The sequence below is a fragment of the Oryzias latipes genome, chromosome 19 (genome assembly GCF_053564925.1).
Source record: "Oryzias latipes strain Hd-rR chromosome 19, Olatipes_Hd-rR_3.1".
In the NCBI taxonomy this organism is placed as follows: Eukaryota; Metazoa; Chordata; class Actinopteri; order Beloniformes; family Adrianichthyidae; genus Oryzias; species Oryzias latipes.
Genome location: NC_136255.1, coordinates 6283654 through 6302517, shown reverse-complemented (window position 1 = coordinate 6302517; position 18864 = coordinate 6283654). Strand labels below are relative to the sequence as shown.

The 18864-nt window shown below is 40.4% G+C and overlaps 1 protein-coding gene across 4 annotated transcripts in view; it reads right to left on the bottom strand.

Moving 5' to 3' along the window:
* LOC101166258 (uncharacterized) overlaps positions 1-18864 on the bottom strand; it is a 134941-nt gene that overhangs the window by 109986 nt on the left and 6091 nt on the right. For 2 of the 4 annotated variants that reach the window (XM_011488421.4, XM_078937917.1), the window contains exon 2: positions 373-2657. In XM_011488421.4, the coding sequence (XP_011486723.2) occupies positions 373-2430 (2058 nt within the window). In that variant the 5' untranslated portion in view covers positions 2431-2657. Of the gene's footprint in view, positions 1-372; positions 2658-4410; positions 4666-7064; positions 7451-18864 lie in introns of those variants that run through there. The other 2 variants (XM_020711956.3, XM_020711957.3) reach the window with 2 other exon arrangements.

The following is an 18864-nucleotide window of genomic DNA, read 5'->3' as shown; positions in this document are numbered from 1 at the left end:
ATTTCTTTATCCAAATTGCTGTGAATCAAGAGCAGATGATAAAATAGTTTTTGAACAACGTAGAAAATCTGCTGGACAGGCCACGAGCTCCCCGCTTCACTCTGCTCTGCAACAGGGAGGGGAATGGAAGTGGGCTTGCTCCATGCCAACAGTCCCACCCACAACTCAAATTTCTAATGATCTAATGCAGCTCTGCAGAAACTATGACCTGGATGATGAAATACGTTTTGGCTAAAAATGGCATATTCAGAATAAGACCACTGGGAATGCTCTGAGAATAGATCAAAAGATGATCGGAGTGGGTCTTTGAGCTGCAATCATGGTGTTTTAGTGAAATACAGTACATTTTTATATCAGAACACCAGCCCTCACCTGTATTCCTGAGGTGGCTCCCCCGGTCTCGTTGCTCTGGTGACTGGACTGACTGGACTCCGGGGACACAGATCCTGGGTCCCCTAAACTCCCCGTCACCCCGCTAGAGCTCCGTGAGGACGAACCTCCCATCAATCCGTTCTGCTCCATCCCTGGGTGTTCACCTGCCCCTGCAGAGTCACCCTGTGCCCCTGATTTGTTCCCCTCTACCTCTCCGCCCTGCCTTTCGTCATCATTGCAGCCCTCATCCTCCTCTGCAGATTCCAGAGCCACAGGTCCAAGAAGGAGGATTTCCCTCCTCCTCTGCTCGGCCCGTTTCTGCTGGGCTGTGGGGCTGAGCGGCAGACGCCGTTTGCTGGATTTTTCTGTGAGAGTTCTGTCAGAACTGAGCTGGAATCCAGATTCGGGGCTGTTCTTTATTTGGCTCCACTGCTGCCGGGACGTCCAGCTGACTGGTGCTTCGTCTACACTTTGATTGATGAAAAGCCTTCGAGCCAGTTCTGTGCAGTCCTCCCTCTCACACGTGCTTTGGTCTTCTTTCCTGTCCATGCTTGAGGACCTGGAGAGCCCGGTGTATTGTGGGGGTCGACAGCGATGTAGGGTGGGGGTGTCAGGTGCTCGTACTTCAGCTTGGGAAAGCCTTGGGTCCCTGATGGGTGAGCTGATGTAGGTGGGAGGGTGAGATGGACGGAAGACTTGAGAGGGCAGGGCGGGGGAACAGTGGTCATGATGCTGGAGAGTGTGACAGCTGTCCTTCTGATGCCTGTCATGTTGAGTGTGGGGGCTTTCTTCAGGAGGCTGAGGGTCTTTCAACTCACTTGCTGGCACATGATGGTCATTTAAAGGGATGTTCATTTTAACAGTTTGCTGAAACTCTTGTGCATTTGGAGCAGGTTCTCCAGAGTTTGAGCTGCTTATATGCTCGTCTAAAGCATTGTGCGATGAGTAGTTGCTCATTTTTGTTGAAACAGAAGACACTTTTAAAGCTGCTTCTGCTAACTTCTGGGTGGTTTCTGAGCTGTAAGCCGGACTGGCGGATTTGGTCTCACTTAACTGATTCAAGCCCTCGACTTCATTATTGCCAAGTTGAGGGATTCCTCCCTCTGGTGACGGGCCTCTCTGAATGTGCCTTTTGGTATCTGGACTTCCTGCCATACCTTTTCGCTCTTTCAACCAGTGGAAGGGGCTGTTAGACTCATGACAGGACCAAAGTCTTGATCGAGAAGACACCCAGGATGGAGTCGACAGCTGCTCTGATGCTGGGGCCTGATTTAACCCATAAATGTTCTGGTTCCTACCCTCAATCTGGGTTTTGGAGGTAAGGCTGGAGTTTTGAGACTGAACAGGAGATCCAGACCAGGACTGACAGCGTGGCTGCTGGTTGTACCTGGAGGATGAGGTGTGCTCAAGGGCATGGGCCAGTTTGATCCTCAGTAAGGGGGAACCAAACTCCTCCACAGCCCTTTGAGTAGCTGCCCTGCCGATTGCATCACAATGTGGCCAACACAAGCTGGGGGAGAATCTCTGCTGGTGACTTTCTGGAGACTTAAAAGTCAGCTTTGGGCTGGAGCCGCACGACGAACCAGGACTTCCGAATTCCACCGGATCACTAAAGCGTTTTCGAAAATGGGAAGGGGTGGACTCTTCCTCTGTGGCTCGTCTTCCGCACACGGAGCTGTGTGGACTGTCCACAGTCTTCACATTAGACTTCTCAACATAACTGAAGGTAACCACGGAGCGCTTCCCATCAGGTGGTGTGCGACGACCACCACCCTTTCCATATGTGGGTGAACTCCACTTCTGGGTGACTTTAGGAGAGCTGCTGGTTTGTGGAAGTTGAAAGTTAACACTGTTTCTTGAGGAAGTGCGGTTCTGAAGCAGGTCATGAGCTGCTGAGGTCCTGCTGATGGTGGTCTGGCCTGCCAGCTGAAAGCTGAGCTTTGTGGGGCTGCTCTGAGTGGAAAGCCCCTGGGCTGTGCCCTGTTCACAGTCTCCAGTCTGATCTGGGGCAGATCTTACTTCCACGTAAAGATGAAGGACTTTTTCAGGCTGGGACATGACCTCCTCTCAGAACTCAAAGAGGACAGAGAAACCGATAAATGTAGGTATTTTCTTCTTGTCTGGTGGAAAGTCGTTTTTTTGCTGGTGGTGGGTGCCAGTTTATCTTAGGGGGGTGTTTTTTCTGGCCTGCAGTGCATCTGTACGCAGGGCAAAGACACACGTGCTTGACAGCAGGAGGACCGCATGCCGATGGAAGTCGCCCAACAGCTTCCTGTCGCTCATACCTGTGAGGAAAGAGAAGACATGTTGGTATTTTAATTAAATTACATACGAGGAATTATTCTAAAAAAAATAATCCTCTAAAAATTAAACACTTTAATTTACCATTTATGTACATTAAGAAACGGTTACTGTTGAAGTACAAAATGTTTTATTCCTCCTTACACTGAAATAACTTTTTATGTATTACTCTTTTTAACATACATGAACAGTAGTTGCATTACAAATGCGACAGGGCCATCAGGGAGGCAGAGAGGCCCAGAGGAAGATGATTTGTTGCCACCAAAGACAGGAAGTCTGTAGTAATGCCCTGGCAGGTATTGATTCAGTAGAGAGCAGGAGAGCCTGAACTATATTTGTGGCTCTCATCCATTAATTCATCTACTGACTACTAAGACTTTAGGGGAGCAAACAAGAGGTGATGGGAGAAAGCACCAGAGGCAGATAAAGAGGTAGCAGCAAGGCAGCAGGATGCAGAGCTCTGCAGGCACTCAGAGTGACAGCAGTGTAGAGTTACCGGAAGACACACAATTCTGACACAAGATAAGGTTTAACTGGATGATGGTGAAATACTACACCCGCTGTAAGTTGTATGTACTTTCGCTTTGAAATGATGGTACAGACAGAAGCAAAATTGTCCTAACCAACATGGTTTGGTCAAAGTTTGCTATTGGTTTCAGTTTCTTTCTTTTCTGGACTTCATCCAAAGGCACACAGTCAAGCTGAAAACCTAGACTAACGGGGCACCTGCCTTTGTCTCCTTTGTTCCAAGGAGTCATCCTCCTGGTCTCACACTGTGATTTGGGTAGACTTTGCCCACAACATTTTGCCATCTGCCACAAGATGGCAAACATTGAATGTGGAGGATGCTGCTGCTCAATACCGTTTCTGTCTGAAAAGGCTGGAGCTGACACAGAAAGGCATGTTGCCATGCTGCAACATTTGTAGCATGGCAGTTTGACTGAAAGAAGTTTGGTCCACAGTTCATTGGTCTCTAAACTCAGTGGCTGTTTGGTGCAGCTGCTCCAGGTCCCTGCCAGTTCACCCCACTTTCCGTATGTCCAGGATCAAATCTGTATTAAACATTAAGCTATATTTTAAAGTTTAGCTTAGTGGTGACCTTAAAAGACCCACTCCAATGAAAATGGTGTTTTTTTGTTTTTAGCAAGTTCTTGTTGCATTTTCCTCATGATAGAGGATATACATAAAGAAAATTAAGCTTAAAATTGCATTTCTGAGTATTTCTTTAATCAAATATAGTGAATCAGGTGCAGTAGAAAAAATACAGTTTTAAAGCGTATAGTTGTTCCATACAACTACAATCAGCAGGTCACAAGGTCCCTGCTCCGCTCCATTCTGATGCGTCCACTTGTAGATGACGTTGCATGTATGTATGTCTTTATTTTTCTCATCTGAGCTGATTCTGATGTCCAAAAAAGCAGCTTTGCACCATGCAACATTTCACAAAAGTGTTGCAAATCTCAGCATCAGAATTTGTTGGAATTACGTCAATTGCATTAATTGTTAAAGAGTTACAGTAGTTCAAAGAGCGTTTGTTATTTGCTGTCACTGGCAACAGCTCTGGTATTAAAGAGTTTACTGCTGCAGTCAAGCTTAACCATGTCAAAAAATCTCATCTGTGACCAGGACAGTTTGAAAAACAGATTTACAGCTATAAAATATGAAATGGTTGACCCTAACCCTAGACAACCCATTTTGATCAATTTTATTCAGCTTTGTGAAGCAATAACCACCTACCTTAAGCCTCGTGGCCCACCATGACCATCTCAGTAAAATGTCTTGGACCACTGGTTCCAGTGGCAAGAGGGACCTTTATACCAGTTTGAGAGAGGTAAACAGCTCCTCATTTAATCTAGTGTTTGAAAAGATGATAACTTGTCCCTCTTTTGATCTATAACACTAAAAAAATGATGTGGGTATGACACAAAACTCCTTAAGGTCCACGAAAACAACTTTATGTGCTAACTTACACAGGTAATTAAACCCCAGGCAGCAAGTGTAGCTCTAATTTTAGCTCCCTGGATGTGATACAGTTCACGTGGGGGCTTGTGCTAATATTAGCTCTCAGCTTCTGATGGGGCTGTGCAATAATATTTTAGCTGTACGGCACCTTAGTAGTGTAGTAACTCTGAGGGGATTATGGAGACTTGAATAAACGGAGGGGTATTCTGGGACATTTGGACAGAGTGACGCCAACTGTCCGGACCCAAATTATCCCCTCACCCTACTCAGAAAAGATATGGATTGCTCCATGTGATTCATGGTTACACAATTCACTGAAAATCTGCCAAAAAATGCCCACGTTCTTGTTTCAACTCCCTGGGAACCTTACTTCTACTATGCTGCTTTATAATTAACCAAACAGAAGTAAGCCAGATCTGACTGGAATTAAAAATTATGAGGACTGTGATGAATAACATCGTGTTTAAGCCTCACTCTCCTCATGTAAGAATTTTAAGGCAGGGAAAGACAAACACAATAGGTCTTATGACTCATGCAGAGGCTGCAGAGGTAGGCATGTTTGTAGGGACAAAGACACAAGAAGATTCTTAAACAGAAGAAAAAAAGAGATTTATAGTCGGCATCATACTGACTATGAACTTCCTGAGTGTTTGACTCCTTCATTCCCTACATGACTCAAAACGTGTGTAATTAATCAGAGATGGTGCAACTGCAACACACTGTTGGATGTCTTGACCTTGGCTACAAACTGGATTTGCCCCGTCTCAGTTTGATTTCTAAAATTGATTTTATTCTGAAATATGACCAGTTTGTACTACACGCTACCCATGATACAACCACCAAAATAAAATATTTACATGCTGTATACTTCTCACAGAGAGGGTAATTAACTAAGACTGAAGACAGCTATTGATGAACAACCTCAACCTGATGTGAGAGACAAAGGAAAAGTCAACAACAAAACCCTTACAGTTTTGCTGTCATTAAAACACAGACAATATTACATGATTACAACTGCTTGTTTAAAGAACATAGTTTGATGAAAAATATGCTTTTGGTATTTTTAAAGAAAATTAAGATTAAAAATTGCATTTCTGAGTATTTATTTATTCAAGTTGTTGTGAATCAGAATGCAGTTTAAAAAAGATTAATGACAGAATAAACACTGGGTGGGCCCCCATCTCCCTGCTCTGAGAGCTCATCAGTGGGGAGGGGAAGGCGGGCGGGGTTGCTCCACGCCAACGGTCTCGCCCACAACTCAAAGGTGGATTTCTAATGAACTACTGCCGCTCTGCAGAAACAATGTCCTAGAAAATGACCCAGGTTTGTTGATTTTGGCTAAAATACGCATAGTCAATTAAAACCACTGGGGAGGCTTTGAAAATAGATCAAAAGATGATCAGAGTGGGTCTGTAAAAAGGGGCACTGCCTGAAAAATAAAACATAGTATAATTTGGTTTTTTGACAAAATATCAGCAAGGACCACAAGAAATTTTCAAGCTTTTTCTTCATTTGTTCTTCCACAAATTTGTACAGTACAATTTATTTTTCTGCTTGACAGACAAAATGCCCTTTTGCTTCTTCTCTTTGGTTTATCTGATAATCCATTTGCATTTAAACTGTAGGTAAACCACACCAGGATTCACTTTGGTGGACTCTGGATTCAACATGATTTTGACTATCTCGGTCCAAAAGTTGTTGTTCAAATCAGTAAATGTGCATTCATTTGAATTATTCTAAATAAATGTAAGTGTATTCTGTGTTGCAAAACTTAAAAGATGAAAGCAAATTCATGGATTTAAGCTCAGTTATAGGTTGAATGGTTACAACTCTATGTTTATATCCCACAAATATTTTTATTTTAGTTAAAACTGAGACGTTAATGGGTATAACTTGCTAAATTCTGAATACTAAATCACTAACAACATTGAAAGGATTATGTGTATCGTCCTAAACAAATGTGTAGACGATGGGTTCATTCAGACAGAAAACACAATTTCCAAAGACAATATGCAGGAATGCCAAATGAAGACACCAAATATTTTTAAGACTAATGAAAAAAGGGATAAGATTATGGTAAGATCAATCAATAACTAAATGAATATTAAGTTTCTTGAATAAAGGGCGACATTTTTGACTTGAGATGCTCCATCAGAATGGAAGATAATGAGTAGTCCTCAGCCAACAAAATATCTTTGTGTCATTAACACTTGTGATCACATTTTCCTAAATTAAATTGCAAACTAACATAATTCACAAAGATGCAGTGCTATGCTGTCAACATCTTGATTATCATTCAAGCCAATCAGCTGTTTATCTTTATCGACACACACTGTCAGCACAAACCGGAGGCAACCACGTATGTGTACTACAGAATCCAATGTTTCTCCCCTCCCTTCCTCCACGTCCCATCTCAATCTCATACTCACCTCTCCTCCTCTCACAGCCGCTTCCTCTGTGCAGGATTTACACCTCCCACAGTCTTTATCTGGCTTCATCCATTCCAAACTCCTTTTTTCCCTTCCTTTCATCTTCACCTCTTTTCTTTCCTTTTTTCTCAGCAGAGCAATCGGCACAGACCTGTCCAGCCAGCACAGCCTCCTTTCCTCAGCAGCACCGCTCACACCCAGCCTATTAGCACACTCATACTACCTATACTCCGCCTCTACCCCCTTCCCCTGCCTTTCACATACATGCTGAGTCAGTTCAGAGTGGTTAACACAGGAATGGAAGCCGCTGCAAGGAGGGAACATGCAACGACTAGAGGGCCGCAGGGAGCGTAAAAGCACCAGGCAGCAGCTCGGTCTGGACTCCCACCCCCCAAACCCCCCATGTAGGATGCAGTTTAAAATAAAAGCAACAGACGTCAGAGAAGGAGAACCGGGCTGCAGGGAGGGGATTTCTGTGCACGTGTTAAAGTGAATCTCTAAGAAACATCAAGGTTACAGTGAATTAAAAGAGTCCAGAAAAATACTTCAAAATTATTCATACAAACGGAATTTTCTACATGAAAAGCTATATTTTTCATGATACAGTCGTACTTAGCTTTATTTTTATTCTAAAATGATTGATTCGATTTTTACATTTAAAGAGTGCTCAAGTAGTCATTTGCACCACTGCACTTTCCTCCTATTGTTGTCTCATTATACTAACAGTCTAAGGTACATCAAGTTTAGGTTTAGTTTGCGTCTTTAACATGCAAATATTTATTTTACATAATTCCTGCAAATAGTTCCTGTTAATAATTAGTAAATAAAAGTTCTGTTAAGCCAATTTCCTTTTTTTTGAGACAACTCAAATATGTCAACTATTTCTCACCTGAAATTAACAAGAAAATATAGATTACAATGAATCGATCATCCCTACTTTGATTATGCATTCATTAAAGTCCCACTCCTATGTTCCCAGTGGTCTTTTAATAATGATTATGCTGTTTTTAGACAACAAAAATTGTCTAAAAAATGTTGTGTCAAAATGTTATTTTCCAGGACAGAGTTTCTGCAGAGCGGAAGGAAATTCACCTCTGAGTTGTGGGGATGACTATTGGCATAGAGTAAGCTCACCCTCATTTCCCATCATCCATCTGTTCAAATTTTCTCATGCTAGCTCACAGCTCCTCACAACCTCAACCTAACATTATTGGTGCAACAAAAATTGCGAGCAGTATTGGAGCCATCCAGCCATACAGTTTGGAGGCAGACGCCAACTCAGACGAGGAAAAAAAGGTGTACATGGATCAAGTCGTCTACAACTGATCTGAATGGAGCAGAGCAGGGGGCTTGCATATTTAAGTCACAAAAAAGCTCTTTTCCAAACAGCTCTTTTTCGTCTGCTCCTGATTGACAATGATATGATTAAAGAAATACTCAGAAATACAATTTAGGCTTAAGTTTCTTCATCTATGTCCTCCTTTCTCAGAAAATCCAAAAGGAACATGTATAAACCCCAAATACATCATTTTCATCACTTGAATTTGCATGGTTTCCATCAAATGGTGCAAATAGTCCTTCAAACAGGTTTGTTTTGCCAGTTCTTTAGAAGCATTAAAACCCTGGAAGGTCTAACTGAAAGCACAAACCATATAAAATGTAGGAAAAAGACACTTGCATCTACTGCAAATCAACTGCTATCACTGGTCATCAATTAAACGATGTAAGACAACAACCACAGGCTCACTGAGGCTCTCCATCACCATTAGGTGCTTTTCTAAATATACTGAAAATACAAATTCAAGTGAAGTCAAATGTATATGAAAAGGCCTTTTTTGCAAAGAAAACCCCACCAGATGATAGTTTACAGATCAAATCTGGCATCCAGAAAAAGAGTTTAGATCTGTCAGTGTTTGAAGAAAACCTCATAGATCAGAATACAATCTAGACAAATTTCCGTAAAAGTTTAGTTCAGCTTTATTGACAGTATTATAAAATGAACAATCCTACTCCAATTCAGGTTTGATGGCATTTTCACAGATTCAGTTCAGTTTAAACATACAGAAGAGTTTTAAACTCATATTTAGACTAGACTGCTGTTTAACAGTCATAAGAGTGAACCAAACGGTCGAGGAACATCAAGCAGTTCCAACAGCTACTCATCTGGAGGAAGTCTAAACCCAAAATAAGCATATTAAACATATATATAAAAATCATGACTCATGTGATTTTAGAAGGATCTTAATATCTTTGCATCTTTTTCACAGATTTACATTTGTCCAGATTTGTCCCGTTACCACTTGAAAATGCTTGAAATGTTTGCAAACTTTCTACAGAATCAACTAATTCAATTCCTACATCATTGAATCATCCTAATGTGAACTAGCCTTATATTTCAACTTAAAATTCACGTACATAAAGCTCTGCCTAATTTGTTTTTTTTTTTAATCGCTTTTAAAAAATACAGTTAGCAAGTTGTGAATGGGCTTGTCAAAGGCTGCTATACTAACAATTTACAACCCACATTGTCAGGTTTTACAGCTGTGCTATTACTGCTGGATGTGTAAGCTAATCGCCATCTTCAGGAAATCGACTCAGTGCCACTGAGGATCTTCCTTTCAGACACTTTGAGCTAGTAACTAAATTATTCAGGAGTCTGTGATTAGCTGAAAGAGAACCTGTAAATTTAGTGGAATGTTTCATGAAAATAAAATGATGTGTCTAAACAAAGAGAAAAAGAAGGTAAAGCTTGTTCCCACAGAAGAAGAAGCAAATAATGAGGCCATTTTGTGTTCCCAAAAGATCACATTCCCTCAGTAGGTCAATATTCTGTTAACACACATTAACCTATTATTAGACTTTGGATCAAATCTGACCCAATTTATAAAAAATAACCTCCTTTCACTCCTTTTTTAATTCAAACAGGTCTTTTAGAAGGTCTAATTCAACTTTTTTCTCTATTTGTATAGGATTCTGTTTTCTAACTTTCTTAACTCACAAAGAAAGACATAAATGTTGTAGTAAAAAAAAAAAAAACTGCAACTAAAGCACCTGTTAAACCCACAAATACTTTTGTGATGCCAACTAACACTGAACCCTCAAGGTGGGGTCATACCTGTCCTTGTGTGAACCTTCATAGAGCATTTGTCTGCTGTAGATCTATAAGGTTGTGACCAGTAAAACCTATAGCCTCATGGGCAAAATGGGCAGAAGGCTGGTTCCAATTGCAGCAGGTTTATTAGCACAGCTAAAGGTCCACAAAGCTAGATCAGGGTCAGGCAGGCAGGGGTCAACAACAAGCACAGGAGCATCAGAGAGGAAACTGGAGTAGTCAGGATCCAGGCGAGATTTGGGGCAGGCTGCAGGCAAACAGAGTCAAAACAGGCTTAGGAAATCAGAAGATCAAGACTGGATGTAATGTAGGCAGAGTGGCACTAGCAACACTTTACACTGAGTGAGGCTCAGCGCAGTGCTTAAATATAATGTGAGTGATTGCACACGAGTCAGGTGTGTGGTATTGCACTGGGGTTGCTGGGAGATGTAGTGCGTTCAGAACTCTGGAGACGGTTCCCGCCTGTGACCAGAGGGGAAGATAGAGTTCTGACTTCTGACAGTAGGTCATGGAAGGATCCCTTTTCAAAAGCACTAATGACAAAAAAAAAGACAACAGGGTTAATGTTTGTGGTACACATCTAAATGTTTTGTCATTATGATTTGATCACTACAAAAAACTGACTGAAAGCAACAACCAAAAAAATGAATTGGAAACTGCAAGATTGACTGGAAGCTTTGTAGACACAAATGTGATTATGCGAGTTTACAGGCAAACCTGCTTGTTATGGTAGAATACTTTACAGATATCTCTACAACCTTGAGTTAGACTCGAAGAAAGATCCTTTCTTTGATTTGATCTCTGATGCTCATCATGTGGGAATAAAAGTGGGCACACACAACTAAACGTGCAAGTATGTGAACTATATTATACCGGTTATACCGGTTGAGTTATATCTGCAGGATGTCCAATAAAAAGCGATAATGGACACCTAAAAAAGAAGTTTACGGTCACGTAGCCTTAATCTTTCTACATTATTGGACTTGCCTAAACTCCAGTTGGTAACAGAAACTCAAAAGATAGATAAATAATGTTATTATTTATTAATTTATGAAAAAACGTGTTTATTAATGCACATTTAATAATCAGAGTAAATGGTGAATATAAGTGGTGTAGGAAACTACTTGTGGAAATTTAGCTTCATTATCTGGACAAAAAGAAGGGGTAAGAGGTGAACTTTCCCTCTGAAGTAATGTTTTGTATCACTTAACATGACATTTAGCTTATATAGCACTTTTCTCCACTAGTTAGTCCTCATCCGCCAGCTGCTGCAGAGCAAGCTGCAGCTTACCATTGCAAGGCACATTGTCAAAATTATTTTAATGTGAGAAACACAAGATTAAAGTACTAATTATGGATTTTATATTATTTCTTTTGCAAGTGACCATGGATAATTATAGCAGGATAATTCCATTGAGGCATCTATTATTAGAAATCATTGGACTTCACATTAGATGGTTCATGCCTCTGTGTTGTCTACTAATTCCTTTTAACGAACACCTCATTGGGCATTATCCATTACTTATCAGAGATCATATAAATGAAATTACATAAATTATATTAAATGTTCCTCTTGCATGTGCGTTTTTTGGGAGGCATTCCGGTTTCCTCTCAAGACCGAAAATATGCTTCTAGGGTTGATTGGTGACTATAAATTGTCCTTTAGATGTGAATTTCAGTGTGTGCATCATCTGTCTCTGAGTGTCCCTGCAGTAAGCACTGTCCAGGGTTGTAACCCATCTTTACCCAACAATAGCTTGGTAAGCTCTAGCATCCATGTGCCCCTGAGCAGGACTAAGCAGGTTCGGAGGATGAGTGACTGAATTACAGATGCTGTGACGTTTGGTCTCATCTTTATAAACAGCACATATTGAGTCACTGATTTAGTTCTCTAACCACCTCTGAGGGCATGACAGAATGGAAAATCAAAGCGATCGAAATGGCTGTGCATGAGTGGATTTAGGGCCGTGCTCACCAAACACGTGTCGGGCAACCTAATTTAACTATGTTGTTCATTAGATGCTCACAAAACAGATTGGAAGAAGCACAATTTTAAACCCCTTACTTTGATATTTCTAGTTTGTGACAGTTTGCAAAGGATGTGAGTTATTTTGTTTTCATGTCAATAAAAAAGTTCAATACACACTAGTTTGACAACCATTTTGCCCCCCCCCCCCCCCCCCCCCCCTTTTGGGGATCACTGAGCTGTAGGAACAGTTGCACTCAGTTGCACATCATCCCATTCCAACCCCTTACTGCAGGGAGGTGCTGGGTGCCATTTATAGTTCTTGGTATAACCAGCCAGGGGTTTGAACTCACAAGTATCCAGTCTCATGCTACTTTATCACTAAACCACTGACCTGGTTTTGAAATGCCCTCCTTTTCACATTGATTATGTCTTAATTTCCATCCATTTTCTGAACTCGCTAAATCGCCAACCCAGCAACTGTTGAGAGAAGGTGGGATACACACTAACCGATCAAGAGTGTTTTTGGACAGTGGGAGAAACCAGAGTGCCTGGAAAAAACCCATAAGGAGAGCTTGGGAATTCCACACAGAAAGGTCCCAGACAGAATTTGAACCAGGTCCTCCTACGGGCAACCACTACGCCACCATGCAGTTGCTTCAAATGAAACTGTACTGATCAAATAAATACTAGTAACATTATGCCTCATTTTCCAGGATATGAATAATTTTGGGCTTGACTGTCACGGTGGGAGGGGTGGAGTCACCAGAATAATCAGAGGTAGCTTATTAAACTATTATTATACCACCTTATTTGTTTGCATTTACTTGTTTTTTATTTATTCTATTTTTTTTTCATGATTACAAGCTGTTATGGTAACGCACAAATTCCCCACGTGTGGGATCAATAAAGTAATTCTAATTCTGATTATCAAACAAATAAATAACATCAAGTGACTTTTAGGAAAAGTTACATTAAAATGTGCTTCACACCGCAGTTTCCATGATTACCCTGAAACTCCTTGCTTGTTATTTTTTAAAAAGAGCTGCTTAAAGCTGAAAATGCATTAGAGAGCTGTTGCAAACTTACTACAGACATGGAGGAGGAAAGCAGATAATAAATTGGTAGAAATTCTTTTCTTTTTAATGCTGGTTGGACCCAATAATGCGGAAATGGAACAGGGCTTTATTTTAGAAAGCTGATAAATGTTAACTGCAAATCACAAGTGTGTGTTTCTGTAATAAAAACTAATGTGCTTTGATTGTTTGATTGTTGTTTCAACAATCGTAAACATCCTCACGCACACCAAACAGGGTCATACTACTGTCAAACAGTTAATACGAAAAAAGTATCTAGCACTACTTAACTAGTATTTTTTTTTACAAGGTTCCCTGTCTGCCTGGCTCTTTTTTAAAAGAACTTACTATTATTATTATTATTATTAACCTCAAAATAACTTCTGCTGTTTTAATTTCTCTCAACTCCAAGAATTGGTAGCTAAAGAGAAAAATCTCAAAGGGTTTTAATTTTTAACAAATGTTCAAGCGCTGAATACAAAGACGTGTCATCTGCTGTCATCCTTTTTATATCTTGTCTTTTTTTAATGCCACTGACTGAGTTTGCAGCCCAATCACAGAGGTTTCCTGAGTGTGAGTGGAAGTATGAGGTTAAACAGGTGAAAACAACAGGCACTTGTCAGCACCAGCCCCTCCACCTCCCTGCAGACTGCACCAAACAGCACTGAGCCAGCTCTCAGCTGTGTCAGCGTCTCTGAAACAGATGCCCTCCCCCAAAAAGCTGTGGGAAGAAAGCAGTGACTCTTTCTGTTATGCTGTTCTATTTTAGACAAATAACATCAACTATCATCCAATTAAGTGATAAGTTGATTGGCTTAATCAGGTAAGAGTAACCTCTGAGGGGAGACACAGGACTCCCATAGGAACAACAATGGTGCTCATTGATTCATAACCTTTTAAAAATAGACTTACTTTGTGACAAGCGGACGATTGGTTCTGGGCGTCTCTCATTATTAAGTGCATTTTTCTGCTAATGTTGAGAATGTACAGAAGACTCCAGGACCTCTTGGTTTTCAAGAATCATACATGTTTTTTTAAGCTGAAGACTTTAATTTCAGTTCTAAAATGTCAATGATTAATTTGGACAATAACGTGAATATTCGCTTTTCCAGTATTTCAATCTTAATCCAAATAAGTATTTATGGGAAATAAGATTTTGCCATGGAGACAGTTTGAAATCTTCTTACATCAAAGCTTTAGATCCAGTTTTTACTTTCTTTCTACAACCGTAAAACTACTAAACTTTCAAGTGCCTACTTCCAATTACAAGTGATTGCACATTTCAAGCATTTACAGTTTTTCAGTCCACTTTTAGGCTCTATGTACAACATGAGTGGTCACTGAACCTGCGTTGAAAGCTAAACCAGTTCAACTTTAACCAATCAGGGAATTGGATTTGGCAAGATTTGCACCGCTTCGACATTTCGAACTAAGCCTTTTTCAAACTGTGAGTACATGCGCTAGTATTGGGAAGTGACAGTCCAGTGTGAACACAGTATGATAAAAGCGCGTTTAATAACCCGTGTTCAGCACTTTCTTAACCCTTGTGCTATCCTAGGCACTTTAACATTGGGAGTTGGGTCATCTAAACCCACTAGACAGTGTGCTAAACCTTTTTTTAAATGATTTGTGAACCTCACTGGTGTTTATGGATTACATGAAATCTTTCCACCTTTATCCACCTTTGTCATGGTAGGGAGAACACGTCAATGTAAGGGTGGGGTCATCTAAGATAGCACAAGGGTTACATGTGCATCACATGCCCGGTGTGGACGTAGCATAGCTCTTCAACCGTTCACGCAATTATGTAATTCCAGTGGATTCTGAAGCAGAGAAAAGCAGCCTTAACCTGATATGCAACACTGTGCAACAGTGAAGTCGATACATTTTTAATGTAAATCAGCTGATTCTGTGCTTTGTGCTGTAATGTTACACTTTACATCAGTAATGTGTTGCATATTGGTGCAAAGCCAAGTGACATCACAGATGTTAAAAGGTTAAAATTCCCTCTGAACTTAAAAGGTCGTATTTTGGTACAGCAGATGGGATATGACAGATTTAAAAAAAAAATAGTGTCAGTGTATCAACCTGTTCTGATCAGAGCATTTTCACACTTTTTGGAACACAATAGAGTCAGTTTATTAGACTTAATTTTTGTTCTTCCAATTCCCATTCCAGCTGGAATGTTTGGGTCAAACGTTAAAGCTCTTGTATTAAAACGCTTTCTGTTAGATATTCAAGGTTGCTTTTGCAGGTGGTGAACAAAAAAAAGTAAAGATGTAGAAACGAAGAGATAAAACACCAACAGATGCATTACTTGAGGAAATGTTATATTGAAACAGCTTGTGACTATAAACCAGGGGGATAGTTGGCCTTGGTCAATAGATGATCTTTTCCTTTTAACATGTAGTATACTGATTTGAAATCTCACTGCATGTCTTCCCATCAGCATCTTTTTGATTGAGCCAAGTGTTCTGTCTAATTTTTGGAAAGGCAAAGCCTTTTTGTGTTAAAAAGTCTGAGCATACCTGATGAATCATGTCCAAAACACTATAAACACGTGTATGAATCGTTAAAAATGTCTTAAAATGCTAAATATCTTGTTTATGCCATACAAAACCTTGATCCCAGGATTTGAGGGATTCTTTGATTTGGGAGAAAACTGTCAAATGACTCATCCTGCCATTTTGGTATGATAGTTAGTTTGGCATCATCAGAGACGCCTCAAAGACTTTGTTGCTTTCTTGCAAAAGGAAATCAAAACAAGGCCTCAGCTTTTTTTAAACCATCAGCTCTTAAATCAACCAACCAGAATGAACATTTAGGAGAGAAGGGCGTATAAAACTTTCCACAACGTTCACACCGAGCATGTTTAGCCCATGGTGTTCACACTGGACTGTCACCAAGTGATACCTGCACAGGTCCACCACCTACAGTTACAAGAGTCTTGGTGTGAAATTTTGAAACTCTCGCAAATCTGACTCCAGGCTTTTTCTTTTACAGATCTATTCTCTATATAAAAGACTTGGTATCATATAATTCCAGCAGGGCACAAACCACAAATATTAACTTCTCCCTCATAATCAATTTTTAAACGGTTGGCACTTCTGTGAATTAGAAGAGGTGCGCTCAATGGCCACATGTTTTGTACGTAGAGCGAAAACGGTCTTAAAAATGGGCGAAGCGATGCGTGAATGAGAGAGTTTTGAACACAGAAGCCTGAAAAGCGCAAATATGTGTCTTTAAAAAGACCTTCCATTGAAAGTGGTTGTTTAAACACCGTTGATGTGAGTGTAGCTTTAGGTGTATACAATACAATGTTGTTTTTTTTCTTCAGCTACTCTCTTTAAGGGTCGCCACAGTAGATGATGCTATGAATCACACATGGTTTAACTAGCTTCTATGACAGTGACCCATCCACCTGCATTTACCTGGACTTGGGACATGGAAACACTGGAAAGTGTTCTATGTTGTGGTATAGTCCCAGACAGAGATGAACCCAACCCGGCCTAGCTTCTGTGATCAGAAAAGATCAAACTTGGCAAGGCCGGAATGGTCATAAGAGTTATGCAACACAAAAAAAACGGCCTGTTGGATTTTATCTCGTACATTAGAAAGCCTTTGGGTTTAAAGTAAACCACCTGAAGATCCAAACACTCTTCAATAAAAACAAAGTACCCAGAGAATTATAGAATTGCCTGCATAACTTGCCACAGATTCTTTGAATCCAGTTTCCAAGTGTCGTCTTTAAATCCACTGTCATTAAATGCACAGAGTATGAGGGTGATGAAAATTAGGGTCATAATTTTAAGTTGAAAACTGGCAAAAAACTAATTAAGAGCTTAACTTTTGGTTTACATCATAAAGCTTCAAGACATCGAGTCTAGAGTGATATCATTTGCTCTTGAGCAGCTAAGCAGGAGTCTGATTGAAGTGGGATTGCATATCACTTAGAAAAAATCAATAACTGGCACTAAAATATCAGCAAACAGCCAAGAATGATCCTCATCCTCACATTGCGCTGTGAGCGAAAGACCGGTGTGACAAAATAAGCAACATTTCAGCAAGGAGCCAGGAGAAGGGGCCTCTACAACACGTTTGCCTTTCATTAATCACACAGGACTCAGGCCGCTGCAAAGCTCTCCATCTGCTCCATCAGCCAACATGCAGAAAAAGCCTCGCAGATGGAAGCAGCTACCATGCAGTCGCTACATGCAAGGGTTGTAAAATGCTAATGCTCAGCAGCATCACACAAGCTGGCTCCTTTGCACAAGCTAAGAGAGTCCTTTCTTTGCCAGGACTGCCTCAATGTAAAATCTCCATGTAACACCTCTAAAGCGTATTGTGGAGCAGAACAAACACAGAAAGGCTCGTTATCAAAAGTTGGTTGGAAAAACGTGATATCCACCTTCAGAGGAAAATAAAAAAGAATGAATGGGAGGGAGGGAGCAAAGAGGAGAGTGTGGGAAGAAATAAAAAAACACACGTGGGAAGGAGAAGAGAAAACAGCGTCTGATTTGGACACTTGTGCTTCAAAACCAACAGTAAAAGGAATTGAGTATCCAGATCTTTTAACCTAAACCCGATCACCGCTAGAGCTGACTGTGACATCACCACAGCTTCACTCAGGTCATTACAGCCTCTCTGTATTTGTGTCCTACAGCAGTGTTCTCCAACCCTTTTCAGGCCACCGACCTGTTTCATGTCAGACAATATTTTCAAGGATCAGTCCGAACAGGGCAGCAGTTTGCGTTTAAGATTTTTAAGCTCCTGGTTTCTAAAAAAACTATTTTTCTAAATAAAATGGTATATCAAAAAAATGTTGGTAAAAAAATCTGAAAACGCCGACTAGCGACCTGTCCAGAAGTGGGCGGGATGGGCTCTGGCAGCCCCGAAAGGGACAGCCCTAGACCGAACCTGGCCCTAATCCAAACCAGTTCCACCTCAAAATTACATTTCCCTCGTAATTGAAGCCCTAACCTAACCAAAACGGGTTTAGAAGATGAATGAATGAATGAAAGAATGAAAATTCAGAAAATATGAGTCGATTTTTATTTATTTATTTATTTTTACAGATGAAGATTCAATTAACAAAGTTGTTGAGTTGTAGAAGTTGTTTCTGAATTGTTAATAATTAAACAAAAGCAACATTACAGTTTTTCCATAAAATATCATTATGACACTGAGACTTTAATCCAGATCATCTTTCAGAGTCAAAAGATATCATATTTTGTTTTTAAATCCCGATTAACTGTGTAGTTTTCAACACAGAGGAACATTTTCTGTACTCATGTTTCTTAATAGTTGCCCTCCTCTACGTCTCCCACGCTGTAGGAAAATTCATAAATGTCCTTTTTACAAGTTTACACAAATCATTAAAAACTTCCACAAATCAGCAACTTTGTTTGATTGAATTTTCATCCTCTGTCAAATGTTTGCAGCTGGTTTAAACCTCAACTTTGTGATGAAGCTTTTCCGTTGAACGTCAAAGTGGATGTTAACCACTTGATGCTAACTTCAGCTGCATCTGACTTTTTAAGGTATTGTAACGTACGGCTCCGAATTAAGGAAAATTTGGAGACGGCCATTTTCAAATGTGAAGCCTTTCATGTAGCTTCAGTGGTTGCTGTCAGCCGCAGCCATGCC